General features: G+C 35.9%; 2 protein-coding genes and 1 non-coding gene across 3 annotated transcripts; all 3 read right to left on the bottom strand.

Annotated features, from left to right (window-relative positions):
• Positions 1-2,992: 2,992 nt before the first annotated feature.
• On the bottom strand, positions 2,993-3,696 carry LOC133795113 (uncharacterized). The gene is made up of 2 exons (XM_062232562.1): positions 3,471-3,696; positions 2,993-3,384 (listed from the first exon to the last, which is right to left on the bottom strand). The coding sequence occupies exons 1-2, from the start codon at positions 3,694-3,696 to the stop codon at positions 2,993-2,995; spliced, it is 618 nt and encodes a 205-aa protein (XP_062088546.1).
• A 5,526-nt stretch (positions 3,697-9,222) lies between these two features.
• TRNAS-CGA (transfer RNA serine (anticodon CGA)) lies at positions 9,223-9,304 on the bottom strand. The gene has a single exon. It is a non-coding gene; the product is annotated as a tRNA-Ser (tRNA).
• Positions 9,305-9,788: 484 nt separating this feature from the next.
• On the bottom strand, positions 9,789-11,952 carry LOC133795663 (probable inactive nicotinamidase At3g16190). Its single transcript, XM_062233118.1, has 5 exons — positions 11,824-11,952; positions 11,615-11,728; positions 11,145-11,379; positions 10,890-11,006; positions 9,789-10,082 (listed from the first exon to the last, which is right to left on the bottom strand). The coding sequence occupies exons 1-5, from the start codon at positions 11,869-11,871 to the stop codon at positions 10,009-10,011; spliced, it is 588 nt and encodes a 195-aa protein (XP_062089102.1). The 5' UTR covers positions 11,872-11,952; the 3' UTR covers positions 9,789-10,008.
• Between the last annotated feature and the right edge of the window lie 2,163 nt (positions 11,953-14,115).

Genomic DNA, 14,115 nt, shown 5'->3' with positions numbered 1-14,115 from the left:
GTGTTATGATAGCGTTTTTAATAGTTTTAACTAAGTTCCGTGATTCTACAACATATTTTCTACGTTGTGTTTTATGATGATAAATCTGACATTTTGATGGCAAGTGTAGTTAAAATAAAGTTTTAGGAGTATTCAAAGCTTTCGAGATTGAAATGTGGAAGTGGTGGCAACGTGGAAGCTATCTAAGATCAAGAATTGAAGAAATTGGAGGTAGGTCGCGGCTCAAAAAACTCAGGCCGCGGCACTTTAAATGGAAATTGCACTTTCAGAATTTTTTCTTCCAGACAGGCCGCTGCGCATAAAACTCAAGCCACTGCCTAGGGTGCCAGGCCGCTGCCTGAGGGACAGATTTAGGCACAGTTTTTGTTCTAGGCCGCGGCTCGCATTTTTCAGGCCGCGGCTTGCGACGTCATTTTCAGATTTTTTATTACTTTTTAATTAGAATTTAATTGAGACTATAAAGGATGATTAGGGTTAATTTGAGAGGGATCTTGATTACGGTTTTAAGAGAGAAAAAGACTGGGAGGAGGCTGAAGAAAAGACTACAAGACTACATTACTTTTGTTCATCAATCTAGTTTCTTTTCTTCCCTTAATCTCTTTAATTTTAATTATAATTATGTTTGTGATTATGATTACAATTATGGAGTAGATTCGTTTTAGGTTAAGGGTTAATTCAAAACCCAAGACATGAATTCTTGATTATTAATAATGAATATTGTTCTTCAATTTCTCTCAATATTAGATTGCTTCTATTTTTCCAATTTAATGTTATGAATCTTGTAATTTCTTGTTAGGTGGCCAACTAATTAAGGTTTTACATTGTTCAATTGTCATCTTAGAATTACTACTCACCTAATAGTTTAGGATTCTAAGTGTGTGTGATAAATTGCAATTGATAGTTAAGTCAAAAGAATTGTTGATTGTGATGAAAAATAGAACCTAGGTTTAATGAATTATATGCTTCATTAATTTATTGCCTAGATTAACTTGTTTCCATAGAACTTAATGCTTTATCTAAGTTAAATAGATTGTATGCTTCATAGAGTTTGTGACACCCCACATCACTATGGCTGCTTTCTGGAATGACGACTGGCCCTACAAACCAACACAAGTCTTTCCAGCGTGCTTTGTCCTCACTCGCACACTTCCTGGGAAAACTTCCCAGGAGGTCACCCATCCCTAGATTACTCCCGGCCAAGCACGCTTAACTTTGGAGTTCTCAAGTGATGGGCTACCGAAAAGAAGATGCATCTTGTTGATATAGGTAGTACCCATCAATCCATTTAAGCTCTCTTCAAATGTGTAGTCCCATACCTACACAGTCTTATAATCATCACACTTGACCTTCCCCAGGCGGTGTGGGATTGCACAGCTTACCCGGTCTTTCCCCTTACGGATCACGGGATTCTGACTGTCACAATCACCCCCCCTTACGGGCCCGACGTCCCCGTCGGCCACACTTCCGGCTTGGTCAAGGCTCTGATACCATTTGTGACGCCCCACATCACTATGGCTGCTTTCTGGAATGACGACTGGCCCTACAAACCAACACAAGTCTTTCCAGCGTGCTTTGTCTTGGAGTAATCTAGGGATGGGTGACATCTTGGGAAGTTTTCCCAGGAAGTGTGCGAGTGAGGACAAAGCACGCTGGAAAGACTTGTCTTGGTTTGTAGGGCTAGTCGTCATTCTAGAAAGCATCCATAGTGACGTGGGGCGTCACAGATTTATTGCTTAGATAAAAGAGTTAATTATTGAGCGCTTCGCCTTGATTACTTATAATAGGGAGACTGAGATAATTGACTGCTTCAGCGCTATCTGCAGGGTTAATAGTTTATTTGAGAAATTGGAATAATATTTATTATTAGTGATTAGGAATGATTGTTGAGGGTGGAGATTAACCATTAACTGCTTCTTAATATCGTAATATCCATCTTCAATTGCTTTCTAGTTTATGCTATTTAATTTTGAGTTAAAAATCAAAATCCCCTTTTAAGTTTTAGTGTTAATTCTTGAATAATAAAGTGAAATAGTCCTCGTGGGTTTGACTTGTGCTTGTTATTATACTGAAATAATTGGAAGTATTGAAAGAAAAATCATTGTTAAATTTGTGTGGTATACGACAGCCGTCAATATGCAATATCATATTCCTTGTGATAAATGAACAATGAGTAACTTGATTTGCTATGAATGAAACTGATCGTCGCTACATAATTTGCAAACCGTTGGTACCAGGCACGAGGTGCTTGCTTTAGGCCATAGAGTGATTTCTTTAGCAAGCAAACATGGTGAGGATGAGAAGAATCTTTAAAACCCATGGGTTGATGCATATAAACTGTTTCATTGAGAGTACCATGGAGAAAGGCATTTTTGACGTTGAACTGATGAATAGACCATGATTGTGACAATGCAATGCTCAAAACTGTTCGAATAGTCGCCGACTTCACTACTAGGTTGAATGTTTCATTACAATCCACTCCTTGCATCTGTGACCTGCCATCACCTATAAGACGAGCTTTATACCGCTCAAAAGAACCATAAGATTTTCTTTTATGACGAAAAATCCACATAGACCGAATGATATTTACATTAGGGGGTCGAGGTACCAACTCCCATATCTTATTTTTAATTAGAGTATGATATTCATCAGTCATGGCATTTTTCCAATTCGAGTCATGAAGAGCACTCACCGGATTATTAAGGCAATGGTGAAATGGAGGTGGTGGTTGAAGCACTCAAATTTTTAGTATAGTTACGATTTGGTTTAAAGATGCCATGTTGACTACGAGTGGTCATACGATGAGGTATGGGATTGTTTGGACTGGTAGGATCGCGTGCTGGAGTGAGAGGGAGTGGTATGTTTCGTGTGGGCTGACAGGTAGGTGTTTGGACTTGGGTCAGAGAAGGGGGAGGTATTATTTGTGAAGCTGGTAGATGTTTTTCTTGCCACGATTATTATTATGGATTTGTGAATTAGTATTGTTGCCGTTTTGCTATGGTGGCTGAGAAGAAGAGTCGTTATCCACGGACAGGAAGGAGGTGGAACTAGAATCACAGGCTGCCATATCTTTAATTGTGGTCTCCTCTAACTTTAAACGAGAACACAGTGTCGCAAAGGTTGGTAAGTGATCCTTTTGTTGCATAACCGTGACAAACCCGCTATATGCTTCGGTTAAGCCAGCTAGGAGACGTAACAGTGGACGTTGATTGGAAATAGGGGCCCCAACATTGGACAATTGGTCGGCAAGAGATTTGAGCTGATTGCAATAGGCGGAGGTTGAAGAGAAATCTGCCAAGCTCGTGTTCGTGAACTGAGTTTCAAGATATACTGCCCGAGTGTTTTTGTTATCTTGAAATAAATCAGCCACACACTGCCAAGCCTTTTCTGCAAGTCATTGACCACAAGGATCGATGTGAGAATATCAGGAGATACAGTTACATAAATCTATTGAAGGACAGCAGTGTCGAGACGATTCCATAGAGGAAGATCGGCGTCCTTGGAGGCTTGGTACTTCTTCTTGGCTTCATCATCTGTAGGAGGGATTATATGTTCAAGAACCGAATGAACTTTGGCTTGAACCTTGAATAAGGTTGCCCATGAGTGATACTGGCCAGTTTCCATGTCCAAGGTGATTGGAATAAGAGACTTCACGTTGGTTACAGCTAGAGCGGAGTGAAATTTCTGGGTTTCGACCATTGATGAGCAACCAAGAAAGAAATAATAATAATAATAATAATAATAAGGTGAGAGGAAGAAGAAGGAGGAACGAAGGCTTTGTTTAGAGGAAGGGTAGGTAACTTTAATCTGATACCATGAAGGAAATCATATGTGGTTTCCATTTCATTCATAAGAAATATATATACAATAAACATGCTAGAATATAGGAAGTTGTTACATAATTATATGCTATAGTCAAGGCTGACGTATAGGTAACTAAGTCTAAGGAAATATTCAAAATAATAACAAATTATGTACAAAATAATATCTATCAGTAACATAGCTTGAGATGGGAGTGTTTATGTTAGGTTTGGGTTTTGCGAGAAGAATTTGGAGGAACGATGTTTGGTTTGAGTGAAGAGCAGTCGCCATGTATGATAATAACCAATACAGTTAGATTGGTTAATTAGTTGCAACTCATGTTAGTTTCCTAACTGTTTTGTAATCACTGAACAAAATTCTTGTTAAAGATTCTTGATGTAACAACTTTACTTTGTATAATTACTGAACTATAAATAAAGCACTTAATCTCACCTTGAGGTTAAGCTTTCATTCCAATATTTTGGTATAGTTTTTCATAAAGATTCTGTTCGAGAATATTTGGGATCACAAAGCTCTTTATGGTATCAGCGACCTCTGACTAACGTCCATGGATTCTTCTTCATCCGATCCTACATCAGTTCCTACTTCACTACGCCTCCTACGACCTCTGATCTTCCGGCTGTTGCTCAAGCTCTTGCTTCTCCGGTCAGCACATCCTCCATGGCCTCTTTGGCATGGAACCCCTTTTCTAATTCTCTCACCTCTTCTTTAACTCTTAAACTAGATCGAGTTAACTTTCTTGCTTGGAAATCTCAAGTGGTACCTACTATTATAGGGCATGACCTTGATGAACTTCTCTTCAACAACATCTCTCCTCCGGTGAAGCTGGTTTACAATGATGCAAACCCTGAATATCGCCAGTGGAAGAGACGTGACCAGTTGCTTCTTTCTTGGCTTCGATCCTCTATGTCTTAAGGAATTCTTGGATCCGTAACAGCTTATTCCAACTCCTATGATGTTTGGCGTGCTCTGGAGGAAAAGTTTTCAGGCCAATCCAAAGCTTGACTCCTACAACTGAAGGGTCAGTTGTCCAATATCCAGAAAGGTAACTTGTCAATCTCTGACTATGTTGACAAGATTAAATCTCTCTGTGATAGTCTTGCCATTGCTGGGTGTACAATTAGTGATCAAGATCTTGAGCTCCAATTTCTCAATGGTCTTGGACCAGAAAATGACCCTGTAGTTTCTGGAATTACTTCCAGTAGTGAGACAAAAACCCTTGAATAAATTCAGGCCCTACTCATGGCTCATGAATGTCGTCTTGAGCGTCATCACTCCGTGGTTGATCTCTCATCCAAGATGGCTGTCCATCTCACATTTGGCGCCTCCAGAAACATGCCTTCTAATGGTTACAAGGCCCCCTATAACTCTGCCAGGCAACCATCTTATGACAACTCTTGAAGGCCATCTGCTCGACATTTCAGTCGTCCTCCTCAGCCATCTACAAGACCTGTTTGTCAAGTTTGTCTCAAGATTGGGCACACTGCAGCGATATGTCACTACATATTTGATAGAGGATTCATCACTCCAAAGAACAATACTTCTCAGACAAAAGCTTATCTCACTGAACATGACAGTGAAGGTGTAGATGTTAGTGACCCTGAAGCCTATGTTTCTAGTTCAGTACCTGATTTTGGAGTTGATCACACATGGTATGCTGACATAGGGGCTACGAATCATGTTGCATTTGATATGGAAACCCTTGATTCAGCTACTCCTTACAATGGTTCTGAAACACTTGTTGTTGGGAATGGTAAGAAATTGTTAATTTCTCACATAGGCAAGGCTACTCTTCCCTCTACTTCCGCTTCCCCTTTACACTTAAATTCAGTTTTAAATGTTCCATCTATTACTAAAAATCTTGTGAGTGTTTCTAAGCTTACCAAAGACAATAATGTCTTTCTTGAATTTCACAAAACCTGTTGTTTTGTCAAGGACAAGGATTCAGGGAATGTCTTGTTGAAGGGAAGAGTTAGAAATGGTCTATACATGGTCGGGGATGATGTCACCAGCTCCTCTATGTCAGTCCTTCAGTGTCATTTAGCTACTGTTTCTCAAATTGATTCCTCTCAGTTGTCTGCAAATGTACAATCCTGTTATTCATCTTCTAATTGCTCTTGTAATTCTGATTCTAAACATCCTGCTTGTAATACAACTGAAATAAATAAAGATTTTTCTGCTTATGTTCCTGATCTTCAGCCAAAAGTTTTTGTTTCTTCAGTTCATTCTGATGTTAATTTATGGCATATAAAATTAGGACACCCCTCCCCAAAAGTATTGAGCAAAATTCTGTCCCAACTCCCTCACTCTAGTTCATTAAAGAATTTAAAATTCTGTGATTCTTGTCAAATGGGAAAAATCCATAAGCAACATTTTTTCATCTCTTCTAGTCGAGCTAGTCAGCCCTTAGAACTGATCCACACAGATGTGTGGGGTCATTCTCACACTCCCTCTAAAGATGGTTTTAGATACTACATTCATTTTGTTGATGATTATAGTAGGTTTACATGGATCTTTCCTTTAACTCTTAAGTCTCAAGCACTTAATGTCTTTGTTTAGTTTAAAAGTCTTGTTGAGAAACAATTTTCTTTACCAATTAAAAGTGTTCAGGCTGACTAGGGTGGTGAGTACCGAGTGTTTAAAGGCTTTTTGCAGGATCAAGGAATCAAGTTTCAACATCCCTGCCCTTACACAGATGAACAACATGGCAGGGCAGAGCGAAAACATCACCATATCACAGAAACTGGACTCACTCTTTTGGCTCATTCCGGACTTGACTTCACTTACTAGTGGCATGCTTTTCAGTGTGGAGTTTATTCCCTCAATCGACTTCCTACTCTTGTTCTTCATAATCAAAGTCCATATGAGTGTTTATTTAACAAGCAACCAGATTACCACTCCTTGAAGCCTTTTGGTTGTACATGTTTTCCTCACCTAAGGCCCTATAACAATCACAAGTTGAGCTTTCAATCTAAACCTTGCTTGTTCTTGGGATACTCTCCACAACATAAAGGGTACATCTGTGAGAACACTGTTGGAAGAATCTTCATTGCTCGAAATGTAGTCTTTAATGAAACTCATTTCTCGGCTTTGTCACCTATTGTATCTACTCAGGTACCTTCTTCCATATCTCACTCTCTCCCTACTGCTCAATTTTCAACTACACCAGTTCATGATACTTCTAATTTGTGTTCTTCTCCTGTGCTACCTGAGCCTATGATGTCTCATGCACTCTCTACTTCTACATCAGCGCCAACTACCATTGCAGTTGTCCCACCTGAAGTTCCTCATGCTCAGAACACTGATAATACAACCTCACTTTCAGAAGGTGTACAATCTCCTTCTACTCAGATTCAAGATATAGTTGCTGCTACTCCTGTTGCCTCTGAAAGTCCAGAAGTCCCTCCTCTACCTACTCCCACTCGCACTCACTCTTTGACCATAAGATCTCAGAGAGGCATATACAAGCCTAAGTCTTTTTTGGCAACCAAACACAAGCTGTCTGAATCTCTTCTCCCTACAGAACCCTCATCAACTAAGTCAGCTCTTAGGGATCCCCGCTGGTATGCTTCAATGAAAGAAGAGTTTGATGCCCTCCAAAAGCAAGGTACATGGACATTAGTTCCTGCCACACCTGATATGAATGTCCTCACCAACAAATGGGTCTTTAGAGTAAAATTAAAAGCAGATGGGACACTTGACAGATTCAAATCAAGATTGGTAGCTAAGGGTTATCTACAGACACCTGGAATAGACTTTGAAGATACATTTAGTCCCGTTGTTAAACCTACCACAGTTCGGATGGTGCTTACTCTTGCTGTATCATTTAACTGGGATGTCAAACAGTTAGACGTGAGCAATGCCTTTCTCAATGGCACCCTCAATGAATTGGTCTATATGCAACAACCCACTAGTCTTGTAGATACATCCAATCCTCACTATGTATGTCGATTAAACAAAGCCTTATATGGTCTAAAGCACGCTCCAAGAGCATGGAATGAGAAACTTAAGCAGACCTTGTTTCAATGGGGCTTTCAACAGTCCAAACCTGATACTTCTCTTTTTATTTTTGGTTCAGGAGCTAACCTAGTTCTTTTACTAGTCTATGTCAATGATCTTTTGATTACTGGTTCGAACAAGCTCCTAGTATAGCAGCTCATTTCTGATTTGAACTCTCAATTTTCACTCAAAGACTTAGGATCTGTGCATTATTTTCTAGGCGTGGAAATCCATCGAAACTCAGTTGGTATGTACTTATCCCAATCAAAGTACATTGCTAACCTCTTATTGAAAGTACATTTGGAGGGTGCCAAGCCCAGCTCCAGTCCTACCAGCTCAGCTCATAAGCTATCATTGGATGCAGGGACACCCTTTGAAGATGTTTCATTATACAGAAGTACGCTTGGAGCCCTTCAGTACTTAACACTCACTCGGCCCGATATTGCATTTATTATAAATAAACCGAGTCAATTATCCATGCTCCTACAGCAGTACATTGGGAAGCTACTAAACGCCTTCTCAGATATCTCAAGGGCACTATCTCAGAATGACTTCTCATTAAGCATGTGCTCACTATGTCCTTATATGGTTATTCAGATGCTGATTGGGCAAGTTGCCCTGATGATCGCAGGTCGACTGGAGGATATGTCATGTATTTAGGTGGCAATCTCATATCATGGTTTGCTAAGAAACAACAAGTGGTGACACGGTCGAGCACTGAGAGTAAGTTTAGAGCGTTGGCAAATGCTACTTCAGAAATCAGATGGCTTGTTTCACTTCTATCTGAGCTACAAGTGAAGCTTGATGACATCCCTATTCTACGGGTCGATAATCATGGAGCAGCTGCTCTTGCAACTAATCCTGTTTTCCATGCCAGCTGTAAGCATATTGAAATAGATATGCATTTTGTTCGTGTTCAGATCTTAGCACAGCAGCTCTCAATTCGGTATGTACCTTCAATTGACCAAGTAGAGGATGTTCTCATCAAATCTTTGCCTGTTGATAAGTTTCAATATCTCAAATCCAAACTGAAAGTGGTGTCTACACCTTTTCGTTTGATCAATTAGTTGTAGCTCATGTTAGTTTCCTAACTGTTTTGTAATCAGTTAACAAAATTCTTGTTAAAGATTCTTGATGTAACAACTTTACTTTGTATAATTACTAAACTATAAATAAAACACTTAATCTCACCTTGAGGTTAAGCTTTCATTCCAATATCTTGGTATTGTTTTTCGTAAAGATTCTGGTCAAGAATATTTTTGGGATCACAAAGCTCTTTATATGAGTGCAGAGATAAAAAAAAATGCCGAGGAAAACGAAGGGTGGGAATGGACTCGTCGAATCCAGCGGCATTTTAATATAAACAATTGCTTTTTTAAAATAAATGAAAAAATAAAATAAAAGCGTCGACAGCAGGATTCGAACCTGCGCAGGCAAAGCCCAACAGATTTCGAGTCTGTCTCCTTAACCACTCGGACATATCGACAACCATGTTAACATAACAAATGTTTTATATTTATATGTTTTTGTATGGAAAATTGAGTTTCGGAAAACCCATATCACCATAATAAAGTTGTTAATTACAAGCTCTATATGTGACTGATTAATATTTTACTAGGAAATACTTTTAAAAGATTATTTTTCATTACTCTTTAATGACATGTGCTGATGTGCATTCCAAATGTGTACCAAAACACTAGGTCCCAGCTGTTTTGGTGTATTCAATATATGAAAAACAAATTAGTATTAGGGATTTTTACACAATTCATTACAATAAAAATAAAAGAATTATAATAGATGTCCTTAGTATTATATTAGAGCAGTGCTACTCGCAGCACGGCCCACATAGCCTCCTTCCATTGGTTTTTGAAAAAAAAATTGGTTATATGTCACCCAGTTAATCCCAATACCCAATCTAAAATTCAGTCGCCACATGAAGCATTTTTAGGATTAAAGAAAATAAATGACTCTTTTTCTATGATAAGGGAATTTAATTGACAATTTGGGCATATTATTTGTTCTTCACATTACAAGCTTTCCTCTATATGAATAACTGCAACGACACGAGTAGAGAGACAATACAGAAAATTAGCACACACCTCCTTATAGGAACAAGCATACTTATATAGACAAGATATATATGACCATTTTACTGCGTGCCTCCGAGGTGACTGAATCCCAAGTAGACCATCAAGCATCATGCTCAGACCATTCTTTCAAGGTTGGTGCATCAACTCCAACATTCTTCATATCAAATATGTTGGCTGGTTCGGTGAAAAAGAGAGAAATTTCCAAGTCAATCATGGTACTATCTGTGAGAAAGCATATGACCTTGTGGGAGCAAAACACGAGTCCCACAATTGAGATACCCCTATTGGGCATTCCTAAAACTTCTTTCTAAACAATAAAATATGAAGAAATCAGCAGATCATGTTAATTAAGAGACTAAGAGGTTTTGAACTTGAAAACTCAATGCAAGCATGGGTGATGGGTGTAACTTGTACCAGTGGTGAGCTTTGATTGCTATGTTACCCTGAAAATGGACCCATTCAACTTTAATGGAAAGGAATATGAAGTTGATAATTCTGCAAGTTTGTTCTACTTTATCTTCTTGTCTGTTTTTCTCTTAGGCATATGAACTAATCCTACGGAAATAGTTTGAAGATGGGTGAGAAGGATCAATTCAATAGGACATGTACTTATTCCTATCGAAATCAACTATTTATGTAAAGGGATTCCCACAATTTATTTCTAAGTAAAACCAACATTGGAAATTTAAACAATTTCCTTTCCTTATTTTCATTCTCCTTACAGTCCATTACATATTGTCTAGTTCTTTTTTTTTCTCCCTAATAAAACAGGGGAAGAAGTTAAAAGGGTTATTTCCATTTTGTAGTTTATAATTTAAAATTGCAAAAAACCTTCAACAAATTCTCCTGAAAGCAACCTCGAGAACTGTAAAATCATTATATCAGATGATCTGAAGACCATCTCCTTGTTTACTTTACTACAATAGAAGAACATAACAAACAGCAACGAAACACTATTCTTCAACGTCAGAAAACTCATACCTGCGTGTATCTCAGGTGTAGCAGCAGCCGTAGCATCAACAATTACTTTAACAGACTGGTAATCCAGCGCCACAGCATCAAAAACTGTTTGTCTTATACAGTTGGGAGTCTGAACACCTAAAGGTGGTAGCTCACAAAATCACAACCCTTTTACAATACTCAATAGCATTCTATTACTATCACACTATTTATAAAACCCAAAAAAGCAAACAAAACAAACATAAGCAAGTTTTCTGCAATGGGTATTTGACATACCAGTAATCACTAAACTATCGATCCCAGCACCCCGAAGAATTGAATGAAGATGGGTATTAAAGAAAGCACTGAAACGGGTCTTCACCAACTTATAGTCCGCTTCTTTAATCACCAGCCCTTCAACCAATTCTGCACCCAAACTGCCCTTTACAGTTGGACCCAATTTACCATCACCATATAGATGCCGGCGAAATAGTTCAACATCTCTACCTTTCGGGTCATGCTCACGAACAACCTTATCAATATTTTAGCCAAAACAAAACCCTTAAAATGCAATAAACACACATAGACTTAACACAATGACATATATATGTTCATGGACATAATTATACTTCCTACACCACTTTGAGTAACAATATATACACATAGAAACACTGATGACAAATACATGAAAATGGGTTCTGGGTCTTTAAAAGTGAACTAATCAAACTTCACTAGAAGAGAAAATAGAAAATAAAAGAATTGGGTACCCAGATTACGAGAATGCCGCGCCGCCGAGCTACTTGAACTGCCTCAATAACATTGGGGACTATGGCTTTGCCTCCATTTACTCGCATAAGACCATCTTCATGTATGAAATCACTCTGTGAAACCAGATTCAAAACATGAAACGACACAGTCCTGAAAAATAAAAAATAAAAAAGGGTGAGAGAAGGAGACTTTGGGAAGAGAGCAAAACCTGCATATCAATGACAAGAAGAGCTGTGCTCTTCCATTTTTCAGCCATTGTTAATGTTATCGAAAGTCCAAGCTGCAGTCGTCGTCGTATAAATCTAAAACAAAGTAAATAAATGTTCAAGGCCCAGCCCAGTCGCTTCTTCGGTTAAGAGACGTGAAATCAACTTTCAAAATGGGCCTATAAATATTATTTTCTCCTAGACAGTGTGTGTGCAAAAATATGGCTTTTTTTTTTCAAAAAAAAGTTAATATATGACTTTTGTTAAGAATTTTCACTTTTATTGGTTAATTTTCTCATAATTTTGTATGAAAGTTGGTTTATGCCATAGTTTTACTCTTAATTAAGTTTTATTATTTTGGAAAGGTATGTTTGTAATTTGATTATTATTTTTTTTAGCTTATCTATTATTTTTTATATTACAAATTTTATATTAAAATTTTCTTTGGTTGTTTTGTAAAAAAATTTTTGTAATATATGAATTGTGTTTAAAATTATTTTTTATTTATTATAAACATTTTCTCCTTTTTTTTAGATTTTACGTTTCATTTTTCAAATACTAGGTAAGGTAACCAGTTACTTGATTGATCTTTGATATTTATGTAAAAAAAATCTTAGAACTAGGTTAAATAATATGTACCAGTTATCCTAAGATGAATAACTTTCTGACATAAGAATAGTAACCAGTAACCATAAGAGGGGTGACAGGTTACTCATATTAAATATGAAAAGAAACATCAAATTCAGAGGAAAAAGAGGAAGAACGCTTCATTAAAAAATGAAGAAAAAGAAACTACGATTTTAGTAACATAGGTAACCAATTACCATAAAGAACCCAGAAATATACACACACATCATAACGTGAAGGTAACCAGTTACCCCCATAAATATACACACAAAGAATGTGTATGTAACTAGTTACCCCTAGAAATATACACACAAAGAACGAGAAGGTAATAAGTTACCACATATCTGAAGTTAAAAGAAAAAAATCAGATCCACCCCATTTCCCTTCTCTCCCATCTTCTTAATATAATTTTTTTTTAGATTTGAATGTTCCTATCAGAGTAACGGTTACTCATTCACGTTTTCATATATTTATTAACTTTCTTTCCAAATTTTGGTCTTCCTATAAGGGTTAAAGTAAAAAGAAAATGCTAAAAAATTTATTTAATTTTTTTACATATAGTGGAAAAAACTATAAAAAAAAATTACAATAATAAAAGATAATAAATAAAAAAAATAGTAAAATAATTATGTAATTTTAAAATATGTGAAGAAAAAAAATACAATGAGAAAATAATAAGTGCAAAAAATTAAGGAAAAAAACTAAAAAAATATGAAAAAAAAAACAAAAAATGATGAAAGAAAAAAAGCAGATGAATGAACAAAAATGAAAATAAAAAGAAGAAAAATAATGAAAAAATAGAAAGAAAAAAATATAAATGAAAAAATTGGTAGAAAAAAACAAAAAATGGAGGAATAAAAAAAGCTCATATTTGTGAAAGAATAAAAAAATAAAAGGAGAAAATAATAAATACAAAAATGAAGAAAAAAAAAAAAGAAAAAAATTGAAAAAATATGAAAAAAAAAATAAAACAATATAAATGAAAGAAAATAAATAAAAATGAGAAGAAGAAGAAGAAGAAGAAGAAAAATAGAAAAATGAAAAGAAAAAAAATATAGGAAAAAATTGGTTAAAGAAAAAAATGAAAAATGAAAAAATAGACAAAAAATACATGAAAAATAATTAAAAAATGAGAAAAAATAAAATTATTTTCAAAATAAAAAAAAACATAACTATAATTAAAAAATATAATATTTCTATATTTTAATTAATTATTAATTATAATTTTACACTTAAAAATTTTTAAAAATATAATTCTCACTTTTTTTTTTTACATTTATGGTATAAAAATCCTTTTTTTTTTGGAAAATTACTTCCTATACGGTAATTAAAAAAAATATTTGATATATACGGTAATATAAAGTAATTATCAAAATACGGTGAATTTACACACCGTCATATATTTCATCTACTATTAATTATAAATTTGTTGAACTACTTTTCTTATTTTATTGTCTTAGTATCATAAACAAAAATTCTAATTAAAATATGAGTTTTTTCACTTTTTTTTTTTTGCACTCCATTATTATTACTTTTTATAATTAATTTGGTTACGGTCGTATTTTTATTTAAATTGATATAAATAATCTTTCAATTTTATTATATATATTCATAAATTTTTGTAACATATATTAATAGTAGTAGGAGAGATAGTGATAAAAAATATT

The sequence above is a fragment of the Humulus lupulus genome, chromosome 8, assembly GCF_963169125.1.
Source record: "Humulus lupulus chromosome 8, drHumLupu1.1, whole genome shotgun sequence".
Lineage (NCBI taxonomy): Eukaryota > Viridiplantae > Streptophyta > Magnoliopsida > Rosales > Cannabaceae > Humulus > Humulus lupulus.
Note: the sequence above shows the minus strand (reverse complement) of the source record. Positions and strands in the feature narration are given on the sequence as shown.